The sequence below is a fragment of the Camelus dromedarius genome, chromosome 12 (genome assembly GCF_036321535.1).
Source record: "Camelus dromedarius isolate mCamDro1 chromosome 12, mCamDro1.pat, whole genome shotgun sequence".
Lineage (NCBI taxonomy): Eukaryota > Metazoa > Chordata > Mammalia > Artiodactyla > Camelidae > Camelus > Camelus dromedarius.
This window is the reverse complement of record NC_087447.1, coordinates 7,807,847-7,834,477: the sequence shown is the minus strand read 5'-3', so window position 1 is coordinate 7,834,477 and position 26,631 is coordinate 7,807,847. Positions and strand designations below refer to the sequence as shown.

General features: G+C 51.9%; 1 protein-coding gene across 8 annotated transcripts; it reads left to right on the top strand.

Moving 5' to 3' along the window:
• The first annotated feature begins 1,314 nt into the window (after positions 1-1,314).
• On the top strand, positions 1,315-26,050 carry NAA40 (N-alpha-acetyltransferase 40, NatD catalytic subunit). Of its 8 annotated transcripts, none has more exons than XM_064492210.1 (11): positions 1,315-2,019; positions 5,097-5,327; positions 5,624-5,707; positions 5,821-5,932; positions 18,727-18,822; positions 19,786-19,838; positions 22,131-22,226; positions 22,299-22,457; positions 22,614-22,697; positions 23,110-23,187; positions 23,417-26,050. In XM_064492210.1, exons 5-11 carry the CDS (start codon positions 18,784-18,786, stop codon positions 23,556-23,558), a joined length of 651 nt encoding a protein of 216 aa, XP_064348280.1. In that variant the 5' UTR covers positions 1,315-2,019; positions 5,097-5,327; positions 5,624-5,707; positions 5,821-5,932; positions 18,727-18,783; the 3' UTR covers positions 23,559-26,050. The 8 variants fall into 8 exon arrangements, with proteins under 8 accessions (XP_064348280.1, XP_064348277.1, XP_064348278.1 ...); XM_064492207.1 differs by having other exon boundaries at positions 5,818-5,932; XM_064492208.1 differs by lacking the exon at positions 1,315-2,019 and adding an exon at positions 3,775-4,295 and having other exon boundaries at positions 5,818-5,932.
• Positions 26,051-26,631: the final 581 nt, after the last annotated feature.

Genomic DNA, 26,631 nt, shown 5'->3' with positions numbered 1-26,631 from the left:
CTGGTCTCAGCTGTACCCCAGATCCCACCCACTTAGCCCTGGCTTCCTCAGCCCCAGGTCAGGAGTCATCCTCCCCCAGGCCAGGGGCACAGAGGTGCCACGTGGCCAGGAACAGGGGGTACGGGAGAGCAGAGGAGGGAGGCTGCCCAGGGACTGGCCCCTCCTCTCCTCCAGCCTTAGGCGGGCAAGGGGCCAGGGAAGCCCAGGAGCACTGCACTAGTACTGGGGTCCCTCACCTCCCTGAGGCTGTCTCTGAGCTTTGTGAGAGCTGCTGATTGCCAAGAGTGCGCTCCCCGCCATCTTCATTGAGGAGCTGCCCCTCACCCTTCCTCTGTAGGATGCCGGCGCCTGCTTTTTGAGGGCTGCAGGCCACCAGGCAGCAACCTCATGATCCAGGCACATTTATTTCCTGCATTTTCCAGTTGAGGAAACTGAGGCTTGACTCAGCCCCCACACAGGTTTCCACAAAGCCAAAGCCACTGCCTTATCTGAAGCCTGCCTCCCACCCCTGGGCCAGATAAGGCCCCTCACCCCTGAGATTCCCAGGGAAGCCAGACCCAGGCACTCAAAGCCTTTGCCACACTGCTAGGGACTCAAGTTTACATAATTTGTGTGATTGTTTATTTCTTGACTCTCTCCCTGCTGGGCTGCAGGCAGAGATTGTGTCCACCTTGTTCACTGCTGTGTTCTTAGTGGCTGGCATATAGTAGGCATTCAATATTTGCTGAATAAATAAATGCCAGAAGCCCCCAGAGCCTTCTTCCTTGGGCTCTTCTGTCCCCTCTGCCTCCTTCCTCCTCGAGGTGAGGTAGAGGGGACAGAGGTGGAACAGGGATGCTGGGAGAGAAAAGGAGGGTGACCTTGAGCAAGCCACTGGCCTCCCCTCTCGCCTCCCTCCTCCCAAAGGCGTGGGCAGCTCCAACCAATCCTGAACCCGCAGCCCTGCCAGACAGACTGGGACTATCCCCAGCTCTGGCCAGGCGAGGCTGGCCGCTGCGGTGTGGTGCCTGGGACCCTGGCCAGGCCCTCAGTGGCCACAGCCAAGGGGCTAAGCTTGGGGAGGGAGGCAGGCAGGCGAGCGGGCGGGCGGGCCCTGGGGTGGAGGAGGGAGGGTGGCAGGACCTAAGGAGAAACCTGGACGAGCAGCTGGGGAGTTGGGCTGGAGGTGGGATGGGGGTGGGGAGATGAAGCTGGAAAAATGGGGAATGTGGGCCACAGCTCCTTCTAGGGCTCCCCACCCCCTCAACCTCCCTCCCCCCAAACCCCCCAGGGTCCACTGTAGCCCAAGGTGCTGCCCTCCCCGTCTCTGGACCCAGTTAGTAATCCCCTGGAACAGCCCAGGGTTGTGAAGAGGCTGAGAGGTGACAATCCAGTGCTTGGCAAGGGCTCAGCACTGTGGCCGCGTGAGGAGGGGTTGCTGAAGGAGGCGAGGCCGGCACATCTGTGAGTGGCGCTGGGGGAGGGCAGAGCAGAGCCAGGCAGCAGGTCAGCAAGGAGACCCCAGGCTTCCTGACACCCACGCCGAGGAAATCTGACTCCCTGAGTAGAGCAGGAACTGGCGCAGAAGGGTCAGCGAGACCTTAGCTGAGAGACGCGAGAAGGTGAAAGGGGCTCCCTGGACCCATGAGGGGGCAGCTTTCAGACCTGGGAGCCCCTCCGTTTCTCCGGAAGCCGGGAAGGGAGCCTCCCCTCACCCTCACCTGGGCAGCAACCGGCGCCCTCTGGCGGTGACAGCGTGGACCTAGAGGGCTTCTCCCCAACCTGGCCACAAACATCCTCCCAGGGAGGCTGAGCCTGGCACCCTGAGGAGCCCATTCTCCCGGGGCAAGTGCGTGGGATCAAGAGCCCCGGGGGCCAACTGAGCTTTAGATCCAATTCCCAGAACTTCTCCTTGGCCCAGAGCTATCCAGAACCTCCCAGAACAAAGTCAGGTGGAGCAGAACCCCTTAAAGTGGCAGAGGTGAGGGGAACCGCAGGAAAACTGCAGGAGCAGTGCAGACCAAGGAGCTCAGACCTGAGGTGAGTCCTGGCTCTGCTTCTTGCTTGCTGTGTGGCCTGAGGTGAGTTACCTGGCCTCTCTGAGCCTCAGTCCCTCCATCTTTCAAAGGGAACAATGATTTTGACTTCATCTGATTGTTGGGAGGGTCTAACTTCATCTCAGATGCAATGTAATTGAAATCTGTATCTGAAGTTTCCTTCTGAAGCCAGGGCAGGCTCTGTGGACCAGCTGAAGGCCATTGCCACCTGGGGCTCCTGGGTCTGACCTCTGCAGAGAAAAGCTCTTCCTCTGTGACATTTGACCCTTGAAATCCTCCTTTCTGACTTGTCTACTGCTCTAGATTCCTGCCTTCAGTCTTATCTCTCCAATCCATCATGCAAACAAAGCTGGATACAGACTCTCAAATACTGCTTCAATCAGGTCCCACTCCTGCTCAACAACCTTCCATGGTTCCCTTTTGCCTTCCTGGCGAAGTTGGAACTTCCGCTCTCCCAACCCAGTACTCAAGGCTTTTCTAGCCAGTATCTGATCCAGCCAGAAAGGTCTACTCACCACTTGCTAAGCCCTACCTGTTGCCCCAGAATACCCTGTTCACCCTGCAGACCCTGGCCCGGCCCACCTATTTGCATGTCCCATGCCTGGCCAGTCCTTTGGGACTGCTGACTCCTGCAGGCCAGCCAGCTCTGCTCAACAGGGCCCATCCAGGGCTCCTGGCTTGGCTGCAAGCATCCTTCCTACTCCCTCAGCCCGCCCTGCATGTGCTCCTCCTCCACCACCCTACCTCCTGCATGACTCTTAGCACATGACCTTGCCTCCCACTTCCAGAGAGAAATGCAGCCTCTGAGAGGAACTCCTTCCAAGGCCATCTCCTACACCCAGAGATTCCGCTCCTTCCCTCTCCCTCACTTGTAGATGTCCCTTCCAACCTCCCATCTCCCAGAAACACACACACACACACACACACACACACACACCCCTTCCTCTATCTCAGGTTTACCTTTAGCTACTCGTTTCAGCTAAAGCTACTGCTGCTCGCTCTCTCTCTTTAATTTTTCTTTTATTTTTAAAGCTGGGCTTCTTACAAGTGTTCTTCACACCCCTCCATCCTTGTCCTCACTCCCACACACTCCCCCACCCACTGTAGTCTCACATCACCCTCTGCCACTCCATGGAGACTGCTTTTGCCAGGGTCACTGTCATCTCTAAAGCCAAAGGACCTCTGACTCAATCTCCCTCTGGGTGGTACTGGACAGAGAGGGCCACCCTTGCTCCTGGATGTGAGCTCCCAGTTGGCTCTCATCCTCTCGGCCTCCAACCCTGTTAATCCTTCAGTCCCAGGCCACATCCTTAGCAACCCTGAACTGCTGGAGCTGTGGACACTGCCATCTCCATCTCCCTGCCTCCGGACCCCCATTACCCAACCAACTGTCTTCTGGACCTCTGTGCTCAGTTTTCTCTCAGACACAGCAAGCTCAGCCTGTCCAAAATGGGTCTCCACCTCTCAACTACCCATTTACACTGTCTGCCCTCCTCCTGACTCACCTTCCCACCGGTACCCAAAGTAGAAACAGGAAATGCCCTGGGCTCCTCCTTCTGCTTCACTTCCAAGTCAACATTCTCACCCCATTAATAAAACAGTCTCCCTGCCTTCTCTCTTGCCCCCTTCTATTATTTTTTTTTAATTTGTTCTTGAAACCACATATTTTTTAATTGAAATATAGTCAGTTTACAATGTTGTGTCAATTCCTGTTGTATAGCATAATGTTTCAGTCATCCATATACATACATATAATTGTTTTCGTCTTCTTTTTCATTATAGGTTATTACAAGATATTGAATATAGTTCCTAATCTAGTCTTTATTCAACAGCTGGGGCGATCTTTCTCAAATCCAATCTAATCAAGTCAATCCTCTGCTTCTCATTATCCTTTGATAATCTCCTTCCAAATCTGGCCTTCAGACATCCATTCCCCCTTTGCCCTTCTCCTTCGGGGATCCTTGCGGTGTTGGGGAGTTGATCCCACCCCTATGTCAGCCTTTCCCAAGGCCCTGGACATCGTGATTGGTTCATAAGTGGACTAGAGACCTAAGCTGGCCCAATCAGCATGTTATAAATATGGGATGAAGTCCAGGAAGTTGAGCCAGGAGTGTTTGCTGCCATCTTTGATCCCCAAGGAAAGCCAACACTGCGGATGACACCATGAAGAGATGGGGAAAAAACTAGCTTCTCAGTGACGTAACTGAGCTGTGGAGCCACCTCAGCTGAAGCCACTGAACCTCTGAACTTTTTAGTCATGTGAGCCAATGCATTCCTTTGATTGTTTGAGCCTGGTTGATTTCAGTTTTCTGTCACTTGCAACCACAGCCTCTGAACCACTACGTCTCTCAACATTACTCCATTTGTGAACTTACACTTAAGCCTCGCCCAACAACCTTTCGTTGTTGACTGGTTCTCATTTGCCTTGCAAAATGAAGCTCAATTTCACCCTGTCTAGGTTATCTGCCCCCTCTTCATCTCAGCATTGACCACACTCTAATGTAACCACCTGCTTGTTTACCTGTCTATCTCCTCCTTAAAGTGGTGAGTCTTGAGAGGGCATGGCACCCACCTTACTCACCTGTGTACCCACAGCTCCACAGCACCTGGCACACAGTAGGTGCTCAACAAATAGCTGCTGTGAGAATCCTCCTCAGATCTCCCAAACACCACCTCCTCAGGGGAGCCCTCCTGACTGCCCCAGTCCCTTTCACTCCACAGGTACCTACACTGCCTGGTCCCCAGAAAATCACTTCTGCCAAATCACCTCAGAGTTTTACCAATTTGTTAGGAGCTCCTCATAGCTAAGGACTTACTGTAATAGAAAGCGACAACTTCTATGAGTCCATATTATTTTCGCAGCTGTATTCGCCAGACCCTAGATTAGTACAGGTACATAGTAGATGCTCAACTATTGTTGAATAAATTAGTGGATGAATGACAAACAAATTGAACGCTCACAGGTAACAACCACAGTGTGCAAAATCCCTGACTATTTTATCTCCTTTTCCTCCGAAGTAGCCCTACAAGGCAGGCATTCTAATTATTTTCATTGTACAGGTGAGGAGCTGAGGCTTCAGAAGATGACCTGATGACCTGCCTCAGATCACACAGCTTGAAATTGGCAGAGCTGGGACAGATCTCCAACCAGCTGATGCCAGAGCCCTGTTTTTCATATCCCTGCATCCACATCCTTCCAATGAAGATGCATTTGACTGTCAGGAGAAACCGCCATTCAATGGTGCTTGGAGCAAAGCGGACATTTTATTATTTCTCCTAAGAAGTGTGGAGGTCAGTGTCATTACTTCTCATCTCTCAGCTCTGCCTCTTCCATGCATGAGAAGACTTCCCCTCATAGTCACCAGATGGTTGCAGCTGCTCCGAGCAGCCCATCCTCAGAGGACAATTTCCAGAGTGGAAGGGGAGGGACAGAGGGCAGGGACTTTCTCCTTGGCATGTCTCTTTTATCAGGGAGAAAAATTTTTCAGGAATTTCTGAACCCACCTGTGCCCCTTAAACCAATCCCCAGCAAAGGGGCATAGGATTCCTATGCTTGGATTAGACTCATCCTGTTTGTGTTCCAGCAGACCTGCCATGACATCCTGGGATCTCCACCCATCACCTGAGCAGTTGGGGCTCTGTTAGCAAGGAAAAAGGAAGCCTGGCAGTTGGTTAGTCACCCCTGCCCCCTGCTGCCCTCCCCATCCCCCTGACACAAAGCCGTGTCTACCTTAGATTTAGAAATACTTGTTGATTGAACTACAACATGTCTCTTCCCCAGCAGATATAGGTTCTGGCCCTGAAGTCATGGCCCCCAGGTGCCCACATTTCCTACGATGAAAACCAGCAAAGAGGGCTACAGTTCCTGATGGACAGCAGGCTCACGGGACCCAGTGGTGAGTCTACAGGGACAGATAACCTAGAACAGACAGACAAGTGGTTGGATTTTGAACTGTTTTCAGTTTAGATGTATGCAGTCCTTCATTCAACAAGCTTTTATGTCCATCTTCTCCTCTGACTCCTCCCTGTCCTCTGCAATCTTGTTTTTTGCCTGGGGGAGGAGGTAATTAGGTTTATTTAAATTTATTTATTTAATGGAGATAATGGGGATTGAATCCAGGACCCTCTCCTCTGCAATCTTTTTTTTTTTTTTTTGGCGAGGCGATAGTTAGGTTTATTTTTATTTATTTATTTAACAGAGGTACTGGGGATTGAACCCAGGACCTCGTGCACGCTAAGCATGTGCTCTAGCTCTGAGCTACACCCCCCGCCCCTGCAGTCTTAACCAAACCCATACTGGGGGACAGACTGCCTGCAACTGCTGGTGAGGGCTCTGGGTCTGCACCTTGCTTCACAGAAAGGGTAGGTGGAATTAGTGATGTCTGTTGTGGGCATGAAATGAGTGGCAGGGAGGCAGAGAGAAGAGGCCAGGAAACGAAGAATTATAGAAAGGCTGTGACCTTAAAGAGGTCCTCCCCAAAATTCGCATGTTGAAGGCCCAACCCCCAGTACCTCAGAATGTGACGGTATTTGAAGATGGGATCTTTACAGAGGTAATCAAATTAATGTGAGGTCATTAGGGTGGGCCCTAGTCCAATGTGACTGGTGTCCTTCTAAGTGTGGGAAATTTGCACACACAGGCATAAACAGGGGACAGCATGTGATCATGAAGATGGCCAACTACAGACCAAGGAGAGAGGCCTGAAATAGCTCCTCACACAGCCCTTGGAAAGAATCAACCCTGCCAACATCTTGATTTTGGACTTCCAACCTCCAGAACAGTAAACTTCTATTGTTTAAGCCACCCAGTCTGGGTGCTTTTTTACAGAGCCCTGGGCAGTGGCCTCTGGGCTTAGGGGTGTGTGCAGATTGGGCATGACTTACCTGGACAAAGACCTGAGGAGGCCTCCAAGTCAGGACATCTCACCCCCTCCCACCTTTGGGCCCCTCTCTGGCCTTGGCCTCCCTGGCTGTAGAGGAGGGATAAGCTAGATGACTGCCTGGCTCCCTCTCTGCCCTGGCAGTCCAGCAGCCTCTCACCTTCCTGAGGCCATTCAATCCAGCCACCAATTGTTGCCTGCTGTTGACTTCTAGTGTCAAGGGTGGGGCTTGTGGACCCTGAAATTGAGAGTAACAAGCATGACGTCTAACTGCCTTGTATGAGTTATGCCACAATAGTGCTGTGTAACAAATGACCCAAAGTTTCTTTGAGTCAGAATCTCAGGAATGACTTCACTGGGTGGTTCTGACTCAACGTTTCCCATGAGGTTGCTACCAAGATGTTGGCTGGGCTTCAGTTCCCTAGAGGCTTGTCTAGTGTGGGACATTCATTTTCTAAGGTGGCTCATGCACTTGACTAGCCAGTGGGCCTGGCTGCTGGTGGGAAGCCTCAGTTCCTCCCATCCATGGTGCTGTTTGTGCATCCTGATAGCATGATGGCTGGCTTTCCCCAGAGGGAAAAATGCAAGAGACCAAGGCAGGAGCTTGGTCTTAAGTTTTATAACTTAGTCTTGGGAATCACACACTGTCACTTTGGAAGTATTTTATTGTCATACATCAGCCCTACTCAGTGTTGGAGGGGACTATGTAAAAGCATGAATACCAGAAAATAAGTATCACTGGGGCCATTTGGGTGGCTGGCTACCGAAGGCTGGATGAGAGATTTGGTACTAGAAGGGATGCTGGGGGCAAAAGGTCATGAAGGAAGAGTCTTATAGATTGAACTTGGGAAAGATGGAGCCTTGGGAGTGCATTAGTTTCCCAGGGCCGCCATTAACAAAGTACCACAAACTGGATGACTTAAAATAACAGCAATTAATTTTGGTCAGGAGTCCAAAATCAAGGTGTTGGCTGGGTTAGTTCCTTGTAGAGGCACTGGGGCTGAATCTGTCCCATGCCTCTCACCTGGCTTCTGATGGCCCTCAGGAATCCTTGGTGTTCTTTGGCTTGCAGCTGCATTCCTTCAATCTCTTCTTCTGTCTTCACATGGCCATCTTCCTTCTGTATGTGCATCTCAAACCTCCCTCACTTTCCTGTTATAAGGACAACAGTCATTGGATTTAGAGCCAACCCTAAATCCAGGATGATCTCATTCTGAGATCCTTAACTTAATTACATCTGCAAAGACCCTATTTCCAAATAAGGTCACATCCACAGGTACCAGGGGTGAACTTGAACATGGACATATCTTTGTGTGTGTGTGGGTGGGTGGGGACACATTATTCAACCCACTACAGGTGGCATCCCCATGGAGGGGCTGGTTGAGGCCATGACCTAATATCTCCATCTGCTTTGGCTCAGGTGTCACCTCCTCTGCGGAGCCTGCTACTCCCCTTTGTGTCCCACAGCAACCTGTCCCTGCCACCATCATGGCCACCGTTATTCCTCCATCGAAAATTTCTGTGTCTACGTCAGGCACTGAGCTGGGTCGCGGGGGTTCAGAAGTTCAGGTTGCCAAATATAGCGTACAAAAACACAGAACACCCAAGGAAATCTGAATTTCAGATGAAGAGTGAGTTTAAGTTTTCCCCATGTATTGTATCTGGCACTGCTGACAGCAGCGGAGGAGAGAAGCAGGGCCTCCAGCTGCAGGGAGCCTGCAGCCCTATGGAGATGGGGGGGTGAGTGACCGCAGTGCAGTGCAACAGGGGAGGACGAAGCATAGGGAGACCCCAGGGAGAGTGCTGGGGCCAGCTAAGGGAGCCAGAGGAGGCTTCCAACGTCTAAGCTGGGACCCCAGGGGCAAGAAGGAAAGAGGTTTCTGGCGAAAGGAACTGCAGGGCCAAAGGTGAGGTGTGGGGATGGGGCCCTGGCCAGGAGAACAGGGCCAAACACGCAGCCTCTAACCCTAAACGGAGCCTGCAGCCTCTGAGGGCTTTAACTGGCCGACCAGACGTGAATTTTAGAAAGAGATGCAGTGCACAGATGACGAAGAAAGAAGAGTGTTTCAAGGAAGAAGTGAATAACAGGCCAGATGTTGCAAGGAGGCCCAGAAGGATAAGGACTGAGGCGTGTCCCTGGGAGGTAGCAAGATGGCTGGAGGTGTTAGAAGAGGCTTCCACAGGGCGGTGGGAAGAGAAGCAGCTGCAGCAGGTGGAGGAGTGAGCAGCGGGAGAAGCAAGGAGGTAGAGACAGGGTTGGCCACTTTTTCCAAAAGTTTTTAGTTGGGGGTGGGGTGGGCAGAGAGCAGGCAGGAGCCAGAGGGTTGAGGAAGGCTGGGGAAGGGAGGGGTGACTGAAAGGAGGGATCCTGAGGGGAAGAGGCTCAGCTCCCCAGGTGGCAAGGAGGGGAGGATGGGGGCATTCAGATTCTTCTCTGATCTTTTTTTTTTTTTCCTTTTGGGAAATGGAGGGCTTCTCCTTAGCAGATCACAGGGTGCAAAGTCTGCCCATCAGTCCCCCGCTGTGCAGTTATGTGCCGGCCCGTTGGGCGGGGCTAACTTCCAAGGCTGTTCCCCAGCACGGAAGACTACAGCGAGTAGCTGCCCCCAGGCCTCCACTGAGCATGTGAGTGAAAAAATAGTTGGGAGCAGTTGAGGGCTGTGGAATGAGAGTGTTTAGGGGAGCAGCTGTACTAGGAGGACGGAGAGTACAGGAAGGAGGTGGGAGGGGTGCAGGTCCTGGAAAAGAGGTGGGAAACAGTGTTCCATCCTGAAGGATCAGAGAGGCGGAGGTAGGAGCTGGAGGGAGTGGCTGCTGAGGCAGCTTAGTCGCCAGGGCAGAGGTGTGTTAGGGAAAGGAGGACTGATGGCAGGGGAGCAGGTAGGGGTGGGGGGATGTCCTTTTACCCAGGGAGGGGATTCCTTTTCTGCCCCAGTCCATGCCAGGTGCCTTCCATCTCTCATCTCATTTAAGCTCATTGAATTCTCACAAACTCCCCTGGAAGATGATGCTGATGATGAAGATGACAGCTCTGGGGGGTCTCACTTTATAAATAAGGAAACTTGAGTCTCAAAGACTTGAGGCATCTTGCCAAAAGTCACAAAGGCCTTAAGTAGCAGAGAGGAAGTTTAAACGCTGACTGGTCTGACTCCAAAGCAGACTCTGTCCGCTACTCCATGAGACCAAGGAAGCACTGAGCAGGAGAGAGCCCATAATCAGGGGCAGCCCCCCAGGGAGAAGGATGCTGCTAGGGTACAGGAATAGGGCACTGGGGCTTCTCAGGCCTCTAGGGGGCCCGGATGATGTCACCTGCCCAATGGACTACTGGGCTTACCTCCCAGGCCTTGTCTGGTGTCCAGCAAATTCCTGCAGCTGGGTGGGGACGGGGGTCAGGGAGCAGACTTAGGAATAGGGAGTGGCAGAAGAGACAGGGCACAGGGCATATGTTCCCTGAAACAGCTGACCATGAGTTCAATGTGGATGAGGAGTCAAGAGAAACCAAAACATGGTAGGGGACTGCACTGGGGTGAGGGTTGAGCCTCATTCCCACTTTGCCCCTTCTCTCTCTGTTAATCCTCTTGCCCCAGCCCTTCAGGCTCCCTTGGATCTGCAAATACTGTTTCCTCCCCTGGGAACCCCAAGCCTTCTCTTCAAGCGCAAGTTCAGAAGTCCTCTCTTTCTACCTTGGCCACCTTCCTCCCACCTTAGCTCCCTCTTCTGGTCCCCTGAGTGCTAGCAACCAGATTTTCTGACCAGGGAATGGGATACAGGCCAAAGACTCACTCATTCTAGTCTACCTACATTCCCTCCATGGTCTCATCCAGTCTCATCTAGCTTTACATACCATCCATACCTGAATATGCTGAAATTTGTAGCTCCAGCCTGGACCTCTCCTCTGTGTGCCAGACTCTGATTACTCCACATCTCCATGTGACTCTCTGAAAAGACATCTCAACCTGAGGTGGTGGAAATTGAAGTCCAAGTCTTCCCTTCCCCTACCCACCTTGCTCCTTCCAAACATCTCAGTTGAAGTCACTCATTTTTCCAGCAGCACAAGCTAAAAACCTTGAAGGTATCTTGACTCCCCTCTCTCTCATACCCCACATCACATCCAGTCCATTGGCAGGTCCTGTTGACTCTACCTTCCACACACATTCACGTCCTGAACACTTCTCCCACCTCCACTGCCATCCAGCAGGTGGGTGCCAGCACCATCATTCTGGCCTAGATTATAGCAGTGGCCTCTGCACTGCCCTTCCTTTGACCTTGCCCCTATGCTTCCTACTCAAGCCAGCAGCCAGTGGTCATATGAGCACATAAGCCAGCCTTACTACCCCTTCCAAACTCTCCAGTGGCATTCCAGCTCTCTCTAGTCTCCACCAAAGTCTTTCAAAACCTACAAGCCCTAAGTGATCCTCCCCTTACTGGTCTGGTTTCACCTCCCACTATTCTCCTGTTGGCCCACTCTGCTCCAGCCATATTGTACTACCTGTAGTTCCTCAAGCATTCTAATCATGCTCCTGAGGAGTTTTACAGTAGCTGTACCCCAGCCTGTGCCCCTAGCCTGGAATGCCTTTCCCCAAGTAGCTTCATGATTTGTTCCCTAATAGCCTTCAGGTCTGTCTTTTTTTTTTTTTTTAATAAATTTTAATTTTTTTTTTTAAATAGAGGTAATGGGGATTGAACCAGGGACCTCGTGCATGGACCTCGTGCATGCTAAGCATGTGCTCTACATATGTCTCCTCATTTTGCCTTCACTGAACATCTTAGTTAAAACTATAAACCTGACTTTCCCCATCCTCTTTCCACAAAACTTTTTTTCATCTAATGTGCTATGTATTTTATCTGTTCATATAGTTTATTATCTCTCTCTTCCTTCCAGAATACAAACTCTATCAGGACAGTACCTTTTCTGTTTATTATTGTTTACTCTGCTTCCTGCAACAGTGCCTAGCATATGGTAGGCACTCAACAAATGTTGCTTGAGTTGACTGGGGACCACCACTGTGCTGAGCGCTGAAGGTGGGACAATGAGCAAAACCTGACAAAGCCTATGAAGCTTGTCTTAGGCAGCGGTTTTCTAATTTTCATAAGTACTCTACCTGGGGAGCTCTTAGAAGCTGGCTCCACCCCCTGGAGATTCTGGGGATAGGCTCTAGGGGCGTGCACAGCACTCAGGCTCCCCAGGTGATTCTGTTGCAGGCCAAGTGGGGGTCACACTGGTCTGCTGGGGTAGACTGAAATTAATACTGTTCAAGACGGCTGATGCCTCATTTTCACAGCACCTTCCACTCTCCATTAAACAGTTGTTATATGCCGGTTTCCCCTTTAAACAGTAAGTTTTGGACTGCGACGGCATCTTGCTCGTTTCCGTGCCCCTTGGGCTCTGAACAGCGTAGGTTTAGGTGCCAGTCAATGTTTATTGAGAGAGCGAATGAATGGAGAGTGAATGACTGGTTAGAAAAGGAATTTCAGAGTTCACGATCGAGAAGGTGGGAAATTTTCCAAAGCCATCTACCCCTGTGCCCGAGGGTTGTAGGAGGGGCTGGTGCTTCAGAAGTCGGGTCGCGTTTGGTCGCCTGGGAAGGTAGCACTCCACCTGCTGACCCGGGCGGGCGTGGGAGATGTGGCGTGGAGCGCAGGGGCAGCACTGCCGCCCACTCGACTGCCCAGCAGAGCGCTTTTCCTAGCGCTGCACGGCCGTTGCCATAGCTACAGACACAGCCAGGGGAGAAGGGGGCGGGCCCGGGCTACGTCATTCCCAGAGCGACGCTGCTCCGCGCCTCCCGCCTCCATCGGGTGTGAGACCCTCGGCCCGCCTCCCCAGCTCTCCACCTGCGCGCCTTCCCCCGCTGCCCCCTCCCCGAGTTCTGCGCCGGCGCGGTGCCCGCCAGGGCGCGCCGGGGGAGCTCGCGAGGCGCATGCGCGTTGCGGGGCCTGCTGCCGCTCCTGTGTCGCCGCCGTCGCCGCTGTTGCTGCCGTTGCCGCCTCCCTGCCGGCAAGTGTAGGAAGGAGGAGCTGAGGGCCGCCGCCGCCGTTGCCGCCATGGGGGTGAGTGAGGTAGGGAGGGGAGACACGAGGGCCGGGAGGGCTTCCCGCTCCCCTCGCCCCCTGTGCCCCCATTGTTCCTTGAACCCTCTCTCACGTGACCTCGACCCCCTCCAGCCTCACGTGACCTCCAGCCCCCACATGACCCGACTCCCCAAGTCTGAAGTGTCCCCACTCTCGGCCCAGCCTGGGAATCTCCTGGGGAAGGCCTCTTCCTCTGGCCCCACCCCCTCCGGTGCCCCCGGCCCTCGCGTCGCGCCCGCCCCTGCCTTCCTCCAGGACGTGTTATCTTCTTGGTCTCCCCCTGCCCCCGCGCGGTCCTTGGGGTCTTCTTCCCCACCCCCAGGAGTCACCCATCACCCGGCTGTCACCGGGTTCGCGGTTTCCCACATCCTGGGCCAACACTGGCTGGAAGGGAACCGAGGCCCAGAGGAAAGAAGGCACCCAGCCAAGGTCACACGGGCAGTGACTGGGGACCAGACCCCGACTCAGGGCTCCTGAATCCCTGCCGCTGTGCTTCCCGCTACTCGACTTCTCAGCGAATCTAGTTTCCCGAACCTCTTTCGAAACCTCTCCACCAGGTTCCTCCTGCTCCAAAAACACTCTCTTCCTTTTCGGCAGAGGCCACCTTCAAGGCCTACCAGATGCACTGAAATGGGTCTTATTATTACTTAGGCTGTTAGTAGCCTTCGTTCTGCAGGTGGCTTTTTATGGGGGAGGTGTGCGGAGGATGAGCAGGGACGTGATGGAGGGTCCCTGGTGATGGCCCAGCTGCGGATGGATAATGACACCTGTTATGCACAAGGCAGCCTGGAGGTGCATCTTCTGCCCTTCCCTGGCCTGTGCTGATAGAGGGTTGGGCAGAAGTTATTGGCATGTCCTTTGTGGTCACCTGAGTTCCAATTAGAATAGCATCAGCCACTCTCCTAAAAATATAACCGGCCCTCCCGGTACCAGGTATCCTGCTTTTTACATGAACTTTCCATCAGTGTTAGGGAGCCCTGACTTTAGAGCCAGAGATACCTCAGTTTCAGCCCCATCTTCTCTGGCTAGCGGCATGATATTGTGCTAGTGACACAGCCTTTGTGGACTTGAACATCTTCACCTGTGTAATGAGGATGATGATACCTCCCTCTTAGGACAGATGTGAGGATAAAATGATATATTGGATGTAGATAGCCACATAGGTGCCTCTTAAAGAGTAGCTGTTATTTTTGCCTGTATTCTCAGCCTTCAGTTGTCTAAAATAGATTTGTGCTATTTTTAACCCATTGGGTTTGTCCCTACTGTTATTAACCTAGATTTTTTCCCCTCTCCACTCAAATAGTTATTGACTGAATAAATCAAATAGTTGTCTAATCCATGTCAAAACATCATCATGTTTCAACAAGGACTTTTGGATACTGTGTACTTCCTGTGTAGAAAATCAAGTCTTGAGACCTTAGGCATATTTAACCTAGATTCTAGTGAAAGGCCCCAGGCCCCAGCTCTTGCTCAAACTAAGTAAAACCTTGTGTCCCTGGTATTACTTGGTAAATGTCTATCCAGCACCAGCCACTCCAGACTGAACAGAAAACAAGAAGCATAACATGCCATTCTGGTTTAGTACTTCCTCATTGGCTGAGTTGAAATAGCAGGCCTCTGAGATCCTGCGATCCTCACTGCTTCCTTTAGGGCCCTGATCTTATTACTCATAGTTTGCAGGTGTGTTTCTCAGAACAGCGGGTACCTTCTCTCTTCTGGCCTAACGCTCACTGCAAAAGAGACTTGAATTTTCCTCCCTGAAACAGCTGGAACCCTCTCGTTATCCTCATTCCTCGTGGGTGGGGGCTATGGACTCTCCACCACAGTGTCAGAAGGTCATGGTTCCTAGTGATCACCCTCCAGCAGAGGGCCCTGCTCCATTTGACGGCCTGACCACAGGCTAAGAGAGAATGGCCGCAGGTGTAGCACCATTCTCTTCAAAGTCCTTTCACGCTTGCTGCCACATGTAAGTTGTCTTTTAGAAATTAGAATTTAGAGCTCTGTCTCCCTTTGCCAGAAACAGAGGGGTTTTTGTTTTTATTTTTGTTTTGTTTTTTTTCCTGGATTCTGGATTCTTTGTGGGATGGAGGCATTGATACTGAAAACCTAAGGGATGCCAAATCCTTTTTCTGAAAGGTGCCCCATGCCCCCGTCTGGGTGTTTTTTGTTTTTTAATTTCTCTGTGTGACCCCTAGCAGTCCTGGGGCTGCTATTATGACTAGCAGTCATAGAGATGCTACTTTGATAGGGGAAGAGTTTTCATAGCTGCATGTGAAAACGTTTCATCACACTTTGTAACAAGTGCCACACAGATTTAGTTGAGGTAGTGGAAGGACCTGGATTTGAATCTTGGAGGATTCGTTCAGCAGGTATGAACTGAGTACCTAGCATTTGCTGAGCGCTGGGTCCACATCAGCAAATAAAGCAGATGTGACCTCTCCTCTACCTCATGGGGTGTGCAGTTTAGGGGGAATGGAGGAAGAGGGCTGTAGAAAGACCTCTGAGAATTCTGTTCCCTGGCTCTGTGACCCTGAAAAGTGTCTAACCTCGCTGTGCCTGTTTCCTCATCAAAGAAGTAGGCACACATACCTTGATGAGTTATTGCAAAAATTAAGATAAATCATCTTTATTAAAGCACCAGCAGAGTGTTCTACACTAGTAGGTCCTTGTAAACAAAAGCCCTTACAATAAAGAATTTTTGTGTCTAGTACATTGTATCACTTTGTCCTCACAGCAGTCCTGCAAGGTATAGGCATTGTGAGCCCATGGATGAGGAGATTGAGGTTCGGAGAAACTGAGTAACTTGCTGGAAAGAGAGTAAGTAACTTGCCCAGAGTCACACAGCTATTAAGTGGAAGAGCTGAGAATGAAATCTGGGTCTCTCAACTCAAAATCCCACACTCTTTTTATTATATAAAGCTCCCTTGGGAAAGACACTTAACCACAATGAGCTTTACTGTTCACTGTACTTATTTCCCATTTTAATTAGGAGAATTTTCCTGCGTCCCTGCAGGGTAGTCTTACCTCCATAAGGCAGGGCAGAGCTAATTGGAACAGTAGGAGACCACTTTTCCTAGGGTGTGCTAGGTTTGCTGGAGGGCCCCGCCTGTCTGGCCCAGCCTGCTGCAGCCTGCCTCATGCCCTGCATGCAGGCAGCAAGATGCATACGGGGCTCTTTCATTATCCGAAGTCTCAGGCCACGGCAGCCCCAAGCCTCACTGAGAGTTGCCTGCTCACCTGTTCCCCTGCAGAAATGAGCCCATAAACTTCCTGGGAGCTGGGCTTGGCCCTCCTGCTGCTGTTCTTAGGAATTACTTAACCTCTTGTGCTTAGAAATGAGACGCTATGAAGGGGACCTACATTTCTGGTGCTTTCTGGGTCCCCGGAGTCACACTTTCCTTCCAGCACCCTCCATCCTTCAGCTCTGTGTCATGCAAAGAGAGCTAATGTGCAGGGTGGAGGCAGAGAGCCTGCCTTTATCATGAGGGCATGCTGACTTCTGACCTGTCCTTGGCAGCTGTTCCTTGAGGCCAGCAGTGGCGTCCCCATTTTCATGGTCATAGAGTTGTTCTCACAAGTCACGGAGGGGGTGGCAGGAGGAGCAGTGGCCTGGCCTGTTTGACGCCAAAGCTCATGTTCTTTCTGCCCCCATCACACAGCCCTGGTGACCCTCTGCCTCAGGTTTCCCTGTTCCTTACTTTGCCTCAGTATGGAGGTAGGTCTGGGGCGGCGCCGTGTTGGCATGTCATGTCAGCTGTTACCAAGCCGGCAGGGTAATGAGAAATGAGTGGCCAAGTAGCTGCCTTGAGGGCTCCTGAGGTCTCATCGTGACCTTATCTTGGCAGAGCTAGGAAGGTTTTTGATGCTAGGGTAGGCTCTCCCGGTGGGAGGCAGCACGGTGAGAACAAACGCTGGCTCTGCAGCCCGGCCCCTGGGGTGAGCCCCCCTCTGCCGTCTCCCCTCGGGGCCTCTGAATGAGTCATGCCATCCCTTTGAGCCTCAGTTTCTTCACGTGTAAATGAGGTGATGGTTTCTGCCCTGAGAATTGAACCAGACAATGTTTATGAAAGTGTTTTGTAAGATCAGTGTATCTCTCAATGTTGTCTTGAAATCCAAATTCCCAGAGAAAATATGGATGCTCTGAAACCTCTGTGTGGTAGAGAGGGGCTTGTTCTGTCCCCAGATCCCAGCAGTACGAAGGCAGTCTGTTCCCTTCTGTTTGTTCCTTCCTCCAGGGAGGTAAGAAATGGGCTCTAGCCTGGCTTCCCGCACAGTGCTCCGCCTGCAGGTAGTAAACAGCTGGTGTTGGTCAAGTTTATACCAGGAAGAGAAATTCCTGTGTGTTCCTGGTATTGGAACTCTTGCCTCCTGGTTGCTTGAAGTAGGAGTTAAGCAGTGTTGTTCCTTGGGGAACCAAGGGTAGAATTTATCCAGCCACTGGTTTTTCAACTCATGCTTTCCTGGGCCAGTCAGCATCAGAGCTAAGGTGGGATTGGAGGAAGTGAAACCTGTCTCTGATGAGGTCAGGGAAGTGAGGGGTGGGGTCAGAAGAGGCAGTGCGATTGGGAAAAAGCAGAAGCATCTTCCCAGTGCCTCTGGGGTGCCTTCTGGACTTGGGCTGGGTGGGCAAGCACCTCTGGATACGTATACTGTTAAGCTCCTCCTTGGGAGTGAGAATGAGGACCATCATTTATTGAGCACAGGCCATAGTAACCCTCATGGGCTTACTCCTTCAGCGGACCTGCTCATGAGGTGAGAGGAGGCTCAGAGAATGGCTGTGTCTCGTCCTAAGACCTGCAGGGAGTAAAGGGCAGAAATAGGCTCTGGACAAGGTCTGTCAGACCGCAGACCTTGGTCTCTTTTCCCTGTGTTACCAGTTTTTATAAGAGGGTAAGAGTCCATTTAGACTTGAGAAAACCTGACATGAGTCTCCAAACAGGATCTGCTCTGAGTGCATTTATGGGCAGTTTGTAGTTTGCTTCTCTGTGTAACGACAGCCTCCCTTTGCTCCTCCCCTGCTGCCTGTGTGCCCTGCAAGTTGGCTTTGCTGACCACGTGTCCGTATGGCCTCTGTCCCCAGATGAACCCCTTGGGGCCCTTCACTCTCCCCTTGTTGCCACTAAGTGCTCGCTGTGCCTGCCACTCATTGGCCTTGGCTGAGCAGCCATTCCTGGGAACAACCCTGTCTCCTTCAGCCAGAGTGCCCTGGCCCTCGCTTAAAAAGGGGACCCAGCTCCCAAAGGGGCCACCCCCAGACCAGATCTTTGTCTCCTGAAGTCAGAAGATGCTTAAAAGGCTTTGAATAAATGTACACTTAGAACAGCCGTCAGCACCTACCTCAGATGTCATTGCCTCTCTGAAACCTGCCCTGAATGTGTCCAAAATTAGTTGTTCCCTCCTTAGGAGGGAATCAGTGAGTGAATATTTATCAGGCAGCTGCTGGGGGCCAGGCTCTGCTGCAAGTGTCACCTACTCTCTCTGGGCCCTCACAAGTGATCCAGTGGTCCCAAGGGTCAGTCCTTTTCCAGATAGGGAAGCTAAGAAGCCTGGTGACACTCTCATGACTTGCAAGTGCTTTGGTCTTTCCTACTCAGCCAAGGATGCGGCAGCCAGGATCTGTGTCCTGCTGCTGAGATCAGGCCTGTGCATCAGGGGCTGACCCTTTGGTTCTCCAAAGGGACAGTCAAGTTTTTGGTTGGCCACAGCCTTCCAGCCACCTTTGCTTTTCCCTGTTACAGAGGAAATCGAGCAAAGCAAAGGAGAAGAAACAGAAGCGGTTGGAGGAGCGAGCTGCCATGGATGCTGTCTGTGCCAAAGTGGATGCCGCCAACAGGGTGACTCTCCCCTCCTTCCCAGTCCCTTCCTCCTGGAACTTCAGCTTGGTTTTTAATTTGACTTCTTTTGGTGCCACCCTGTGGCAGAATTGTGTTACTGCCCACCCACGCCTCTGCTGCCTCCTTGCTGCTGAGGAAAAGCAGCCTGGCTGGAAGGCTGGGAGTTTCCAGAAGGGCCAGGTGTGCAGAGAAGTGTGGATTCAAGTGGAAGTGGCTGCTTTTCTCTGTGGGGCTCCTTCCTTACCAGGAGAAGAGGGTCTAGAGAAATTTTTGTTAGGGTTTTGAATTTTGGGGAGGAATCCTCACTGGTAAAATGTGGTATCGTTTTCTCATTCTTTCCTTCAAACATTTATTGCACGCCTATGAGGTACCACAGGCTGTGCTAGGGACCAGGGGACGCAGCGGCCTGGTTTCCAGAGACCACAGTCGGGGAAAAGTAACTGTGATTCTGAGCACGTGGTGGGTCTGACTGGGAGCAGCTCTGTTTTCAGTGGAACCTGAAAGATTCTGGACACCCTTCCTGCCCCGTTCCGTATCCTGGTTTTTGTTATTCATTAGTCACACTTAATAGGATTTGGCACAGGGACATGATTTTCCATTTTGGGTTTTGACCGGGTGGGGTTAGTTGGGGGCCTCTGAGAAGTGCTCATGGATCAAGGTGGGGCCTTCTCTTCTCATCAGGGTCAGGTGAGCGGGTTTTATGCCCGGAGGCCAGTGTTAGTATTGGGCAGTGAAGTTTCTCTTCACCTTGTCAAATGAAGCTAACTTCACACACCTGGGCCTTCCTGCCAGCGTCTCCCTCCTACATGTAATTTCAGAGCTGAGGCAGGTGGAGGGTTCGTATAAGGGCTGCTCCTGGGCCTGGGAGCTCACACATGGGTCAGCACAGCGGGACTCCAGGGTGGAGCCTGTGACTCTGCCAGGTGAGAGTTTGTACTACTCCTTGTTTCTTTCCCTCTGCAGCTCGGAGACCCTTTAGAGGCTTTCCCAGTGTTCAAGAAATATGATCGGAATGGGTGAGTGTTCTGCATCTCCCCGGGTATCCTCAGGAATTCACCTTTCAGAGGAGGCTTCCTCAGACCCACATTTTCTCATTCTTCTTTGTTAATGAAAAAGCAGACAGGATGGCCAGTGCCCTGTTGATATAAAATCCCCCAGTTGAGGTGATAAAGGAATCTGCGAATGAGCAAAGATTGCCTAATCTCAGACTGATGTCTCCTTGAGACTTGTTATTTTCTCTGGGTGAAGAGGCAGAGAGTTGAAACAAGCTTCAAAAATCATCTGGGCTGACTCTCTCATTTTGTACTGGGGAAACTGAGGCTCGGAGAAGCAGACTGAGATGTCTGAGCTTGTGGAGTTTCTCCCTGACGGCTGAGGGGGCTTTCGATTCCCAGTCCAGTGTTCTTTCCCTGAATATATAGTACAACTTTTAAAAGCTGCTGACTGGCTTTGTGACCCTGGACAAATCACTTAATCTCTCTGTGCCTCAATTTTTGAATCAGAAATGGGTCTAATAATAGTACCTTCCTCATGGAGTCATCAGGAGGATTAGATGTCAAATGTTAGTGCCTGGAGCACACTAAAAGCTAGCTCAGTGTTAGCTGTTATTACTAATCCAGTTCACTGTAGGATCTGTTTTTTCTCTCAGCCAGCAGCACCTCAGGTAAGACAGATTATGCTACCTGTTTCATAAACCAAGAGAACAGAAAGGGGGGAGGGGATGCTGTTGGCTGAGGGAAAAAAACAGGCTGTGATTTTATAGAATCATAGCTGTGGGTTTGAATCATAACTGTACCTCTTACTAACTGTGTTTGGATAAGTCAACATCCTCTTCAAGCCTCATTTTTTATCTTAAATAGAATGATGATGCCAGACTTGCAGGGTTGTTTTAAGAAGGACAGAGAATATATCCAGCTGTGTTAAGTAGCAGCTGATGTGAAAGTATTTCAATGAATGAGTAAGACAAATACAGATACATGAATTATTTATTTGAATATGTGAATTAGAGGGAACGGCTATAGTAGGTAATACTGTATTTGCCTTTCATAGCTGTGTCTGAATTCCATAGTATCACAGTAATTTATTCTTCCTGTCTGTGGTCAGATTATTGCAGTTCCTCTAGAAGTTCTGTCATTCAACTGGGAAGTCCTTTGACATAGTTTCGAGATTCCTTACTGTGATGTCTCTCAGTGTTCCTTATTGCACACTCCCTCTGACCTCCAGAAATACAGAATTGCTCTGACGCAGGCATTGCTGGCTGACTCTGGGCTCATTTGGTGCCTGGAATTGTGTGTGATTTGTGTAGTTGTGATCCTACTTTTGTGTACCTAAATAACTCAGGTTAGTAGAAAATTTATGCTGAAAACCGGCCCCTGAAAAATTTAGAACTAAGACAGATGCAGTGCTGTGTTTGGGCCTTTCTGACCACTACACAGTCAGTACTTAAAAAGAAAGGAAGGCTCTTCAGAGCCAGGAAGTTCCAAATTTACAAGGCTGCACACATGTGCGACTCAATGTAGCGTGCCACTCAGCCAAGGTGACGGTGAATTCCAGTGGTGATGTCCTCTGAGGAGTCATATCAGTCCTTTCAGAATGTGACACCACCTGGAGAATATAATTTCACTGTTTGGCCAAGGAGTTTACATGTGATTTACTTAATTCATTTAGGAATAAAGAGCAGATTGATACCTTAACACCTGCAGCATTCGTTAGTGTAGGAAAGCAGAGCATGGGATTGGACCCCGATCCACTCTGTTTGATCAGCTGAGAGCACCCACTCTGTCCCCAGGGGGAGCAGGAGGCAGGACTCCTCAGGGGGTGTGGGCCCTAGTCTTCTTGAAGGGCCTGAGGTCATCCAGCCACTTTCACAGGCGAGATTGGTAGATCATAAGGAAGAGGTCCCACAGGGGGCCCGGTGAGGACTTGGTTCTGAAATGAAAGCAATAGGAAAATGCCTAAGGGCAGGAACTAAGGGAACAGAGAAGACACGAGTGTTTAGAACAAAGTACAGAAGAGAGGGTGGAGAGGGCAGAGAGGGACAGAAGTCGACAAAGTGCCGAGTCTGATAAAGGCTCTGCTTGGGAGGCAAGAAATGGGACTTGTGGTCAGGGTGGTGGGTGGGTGATGACAGTTGTTAATCTTGGCCCGAAAGGCTTAGCTCCTTCACAGGCACCTTCTGTAGTCATGTCTGGGCTCGGCTTCTCTCTGTAGATTAATTGTGACCAGGCGTGCCTCGTTGTCAGGGTGTCAGGCAACGGGCGGTGCTGGGCCTGTCTCTGGCTTCAAATGCCTCCTTTTCCTCTTCTCAGCTTAAACGTCTCCATTGAGTGTAAGCGGGTATCCGGCCTGGAGCCAGCCACCGTGGACTGGGCCTTCGACCTGACCAAGACCAACATGCAGACCATGTAAGCACACCATCTGTAGGGGAGCCTGGCTTTCTCCCCAGAGTCCCTGTCCTGACTGCCCCCATCTTCCAGGTATGAGCAGAGTGAGTGGGGCTGGAAGGACCGAGAGAAACGGGAGGAGATGACGGATGACCGTGCCTGGTATCTCATCGCTTGGGAAAACAGTTCGGTCCCTGTTGCCTTTTCTCACTTCCGGTTCGACGTGGAGTGCGGGGATGAAGTCCTGTACTGGTAGGAGCCCCAGCCTGGGGTGGGCGCTGGGGCGGAGGCCCTCCAGCTGGTGCAGAGTCTGGTGCACCTGTCTGGGTCAGTGGGTTGCCCGGGGCCATGGGCACCTCGATGGGCCTCACAGCCTCTTCATGCTCACCCCCGACTTCCTTTACCCAGCTACGAAGTACAGTTGGAGAGCAAGGTGCGGCGGAAAGGCCTGGGGAAGTTCCTCATCCAGATCCTGCAGCTTATGGCCAACAGGTAAGGGCCACCCACTGTCACTCAGTTGGAAGGAGCTGCCTCTGAGGCATCTCCCGTGGGGAATAAGGCTAATAGGAATGTTCTAGAAGAAAGGCGTCTAGAACCCTGTCAGTAAGTCTTCCTGCCCTGCTGTGAATCTGGATTTCACACATGTGGCTCAGTGCGGCAGGCACCTCTGAGTGCCTGTTCCGGGCCTGAGTGATGGAGAGGACCTGGAGAGGCCGCCAGTCGGGTGGGGCCTGACCAGCCCCATCATGGTGGGAGGTACCGAGCGCCCAAGACATGGGCTAGAGTCAGGGCTCAGGAATGCACCTCAGGAGCAAATGGGAGACAGCAGGCAGAGACATGAGAGAGGACGTATGATCTAGCACCTGTTTCTCTTTCTGTAAGGTTCTCTGTGCTTTATTCTCAGCACCCAGATGAAGAAAGTTATGTTAACTGTATTTAAGCACAATCATGGCGCCTACCAGTTCTTCCGAGAAGCGCTACAGTAAGGAGCCGGGCCCCGGTGTGGGACAGTCTGGGCCATAGGAGCTGCCTGCCCCCGTGTCTTTTCCCCGTCCTGACCCCTGAGCTCCTGGTCCAGAGGTCCATGGGGCTGGGGGTAGGAGAAATGGTGTGGGAGTGCCTGGTCCCCTGCCCTTCTCCTGAGCCCTCACTCCTGGGGAGGAAGGCGTTCAGCTGCCTGTAGCCAACCCTTTCCTCCTGCCTGCCTGCAGATTTGAAATCGACGACTCTTCCCCGAGCATGTCCGGCTGCTGTGGGGAGGACTGCTCCTATGAGATCTTGAGCCGGAGGACCAAGTTTGGGGACAGCCAGCACTCCCACACGGGCGGGCACTGTGGTGGCTGCTGTCACTGAACACCCAAGCTAGAACGCTCTCTCCAAGGCCTATTCTCTCCCTGGTCTCACGCCGCTTGCCAGGTGCCCTCAGAGCTGTGGCCTCCTCAGCCCTGCACGTGCCAGGCTGTACCCTGAGAACACAGAACCCTGGAAGGAGTGGTCCACGCTGCCCCCTGCTGTCTCCTAGGAGAGCAGAGTGCCAGGAGGGAGCTGAGAGGAGAGGATGCTGCAGGAAGAGCTGGCGGAGGCCTGGGCACGAGGTGCATCCTCCCACAGTGGCTGCCTTCTCACTCGGCTCTTGCGCCCTCGAGTGTAGGGTTCCCCAACTTCCCTACGCTGGATAACTGACAACCACCCCACACACAATTGGACAAATGGAGTGTTTATACCCACCTCTATGAAAGTCCTGGAGCCCTCGGTCAGGGTCTGGCTGGTTCCCAAAGAGAAATGGACTCGGTGTAAGATCTGGGCACAGAGAGGCTTCTCAGAGACTTGTCTTTTGTGGATGGAGTTCTCTGATGGAGACCTTGGGAAGGTCTTTGGTGCCACAACACAGGGAAGCAAGGGGGCTCTTTCTGGCTGTGCCTTTGTGGATCCCCAGTTAGCATGGAGTTGTCCAGGGGACCAGCTGACTCTAGGGCGAGGGCTGCCCCTCTCTCTCCATTGCTGTCAGTGAGGGGCCGAGAGGACCAGGAACAGGTGTCGAATGGGGCCTGCCGTGGAGACTCTTGCTTCTCTGGGCTTCTAGACTTGGCTGCATCCTGAGCTTAACCTCTTGATCTCATGACAGTGACTCGAGTTTTTCACTCATAGGAAAAAGCCAGAGGCCCTGCCTGCTCTCCTCCATCCCTTCTTACTGCTCTTCTCCCCCTGCGTCTCACCCCACGCCAGATACCCCTGTTCTTACTCTCGAGGGGTAACATCAGGGAGCCTCTTGTCTTCCCCTAGAAAGGACCCCCATTCCTGGCATATTTGATGCCATTCCCTCTCAAATCTTGGTGCTGATAGCTCTTTGAAGGTGGTGGAACCCTCCCCATCGCCTCCCCCTGCCTTTGGAGAGCCCCCAGCCAGCAGCAGGCGCCTCTGCCTGCACTCCCCAGCCTCGCCCCTCACTGCCTCAGTGAGGCACTAGTGCCACTGCCCTGGCCGGCCGTGCAGCTGCAGCAGGAGCACCTCTCAGTGGCCGCGTCACCTGCAGCAGCGGCCGGGAGTGGTGAGAAGGCCTTCCTCTCCTCTCATGGGATAGAGAGGGTGCGGGGTCAGAGCTCAGACTTGCCCCATCTCTAGACCTTGTTCCCCTTCCGGGAAAGAAAATGACCAAATCCTTGTCCAGGAAAAAGCACCTAACACCTCCCCTTGGACAACCTTGTGCTCTGCTTTAGGGAGTGTCTCAAAGGTCCTGCTTTTGTGATGTTGCTCCTGAGGAAGTTTGTCAGTCCTTTGGACCTCAGAGTCTGCTCCTGCCCCACCCTCTGCCCTGACTCAGGCCATCTGTGCTGGCGGATGTCCCTGGAGCTGTTCTTGCTTCTCCCCTAGATTCCTGTCCGGACTGGGCCTGTGCACACGGCCTCCTTCCCCAGCCCAGCCCTGTGCTGTGGGCCTCATGTTGCTCTTGACCTGCCAGCAATGGACATGGCACGCCCTTGGAGAGGGCCTTGCAGCTTTACACTGGAATAAGCCCACCTCTGCCCCTGCCCTGCCAGCTCCCGGGGATTTTACCGAAGGGGAAGAGTTAATTGCTGGAAGGGCATTGGAGGGCTCCTTCCAAGAATCAGGGAACAACAGAAGCATATTTAGGGAGAGTTTTTCCTCTGATCCTTGCTGTCTCTCAAAGGGCACAGAATGATAAATATTTATTGTCTTAGATCATGGATTTCTGATACCTCCCACTCAAGGGGACCAGAAGGGGCCCCAGTGTGAATCCCACACAAGGTGAGTTGTGTGTGTTGTCTTTCCATTGAACACCTGGCACTGAGCCTGTTGGTTGACGGTGCTTGTTGCCAGGTCCTGCTCATCCAGCTGCCTCCCCCACTTCCCAAGGGCTGCTGGGGATCAGGGCTGGGCAGGGAGGCGCTGCCTGAGACCCGCAGGTCACCTTGTTTTTGATGTTGAGCCCAGATGTTGAGCCCATTCAGTTCTCGACCATCAGTCTTTCTCCATCTCTTCCCAAAGGTCTTGGTTTTGAGAAACCTAGCAGGCCTCTTGTACCACGCTTTTTTTGTTTATTGTTTGGGGCATGTTAAAATGTTAATTTTGGAATTTTTTTTCAGTTGTATCCACCCTATTTCAGGTTATTTTTGTTGATGTCAGATGTGTATATGACACATGTATGGTTCTTTTTAACCTTGGTTTTGTTTTGTTTTTTTAGAGGATGCGTTGAAGATAAACTCCTTGATATATATATATTTTTTTTTCTTTAGCAATCTTTTATCACTGGAATCAAAGGGAAAAAGTGATCTCTTTTCGCATTGGTTGTATTTGTATGTCACAAATAAAAGACACTTTGCTCAGCTGCTAGGACAGCTCCTGATGCTGGGGTGCCCTGTGTTGGGCCTAAACCACGGAGGGGCATGTAGCTGGCACGGCCCCACACCCCTTCCCATGAAGGAAATTTCAGGCTGAGAAAAACCTTGGTGTCTGGGGCGAGCATCCAGACGTGGGAACTGAGACCGAATGCGTGTGTTTGTGCCACTTCCCAGGAACCCTGGGTAGAGGTCAAAGGTTGTCTGCTGAGGGGCGCCTCCTCTGCATATAGCAGAGTCCCAAGCCAGGCGTTGTGACATTTGACATCTGTGGCTAAACGTAGGTCCCAGAGCACTTGTGTGGGAGTTGAATAGACGAGTGTCTGTTTCTTTCCTCCCTTTTACTTTACTGGGTCACTCAGAATATTCTTTGTCTCTTAAAAAGACTCCAACGCCCTCTTCCCTCCACTCACAAAAGACACAGGCCCAAAGGAAGGGTAGCTCATGTCAGGCCTGACAGGGCAGGAAAGTTATGAGCTGGGGGAGGGTCCTCCGGCCCCCCGAGCGTGGCAGATGGAGCTGTGCAGCCTCTCTCCGAGGCGGGCTCCTGTCTGTGCCTGGCCCCGGAT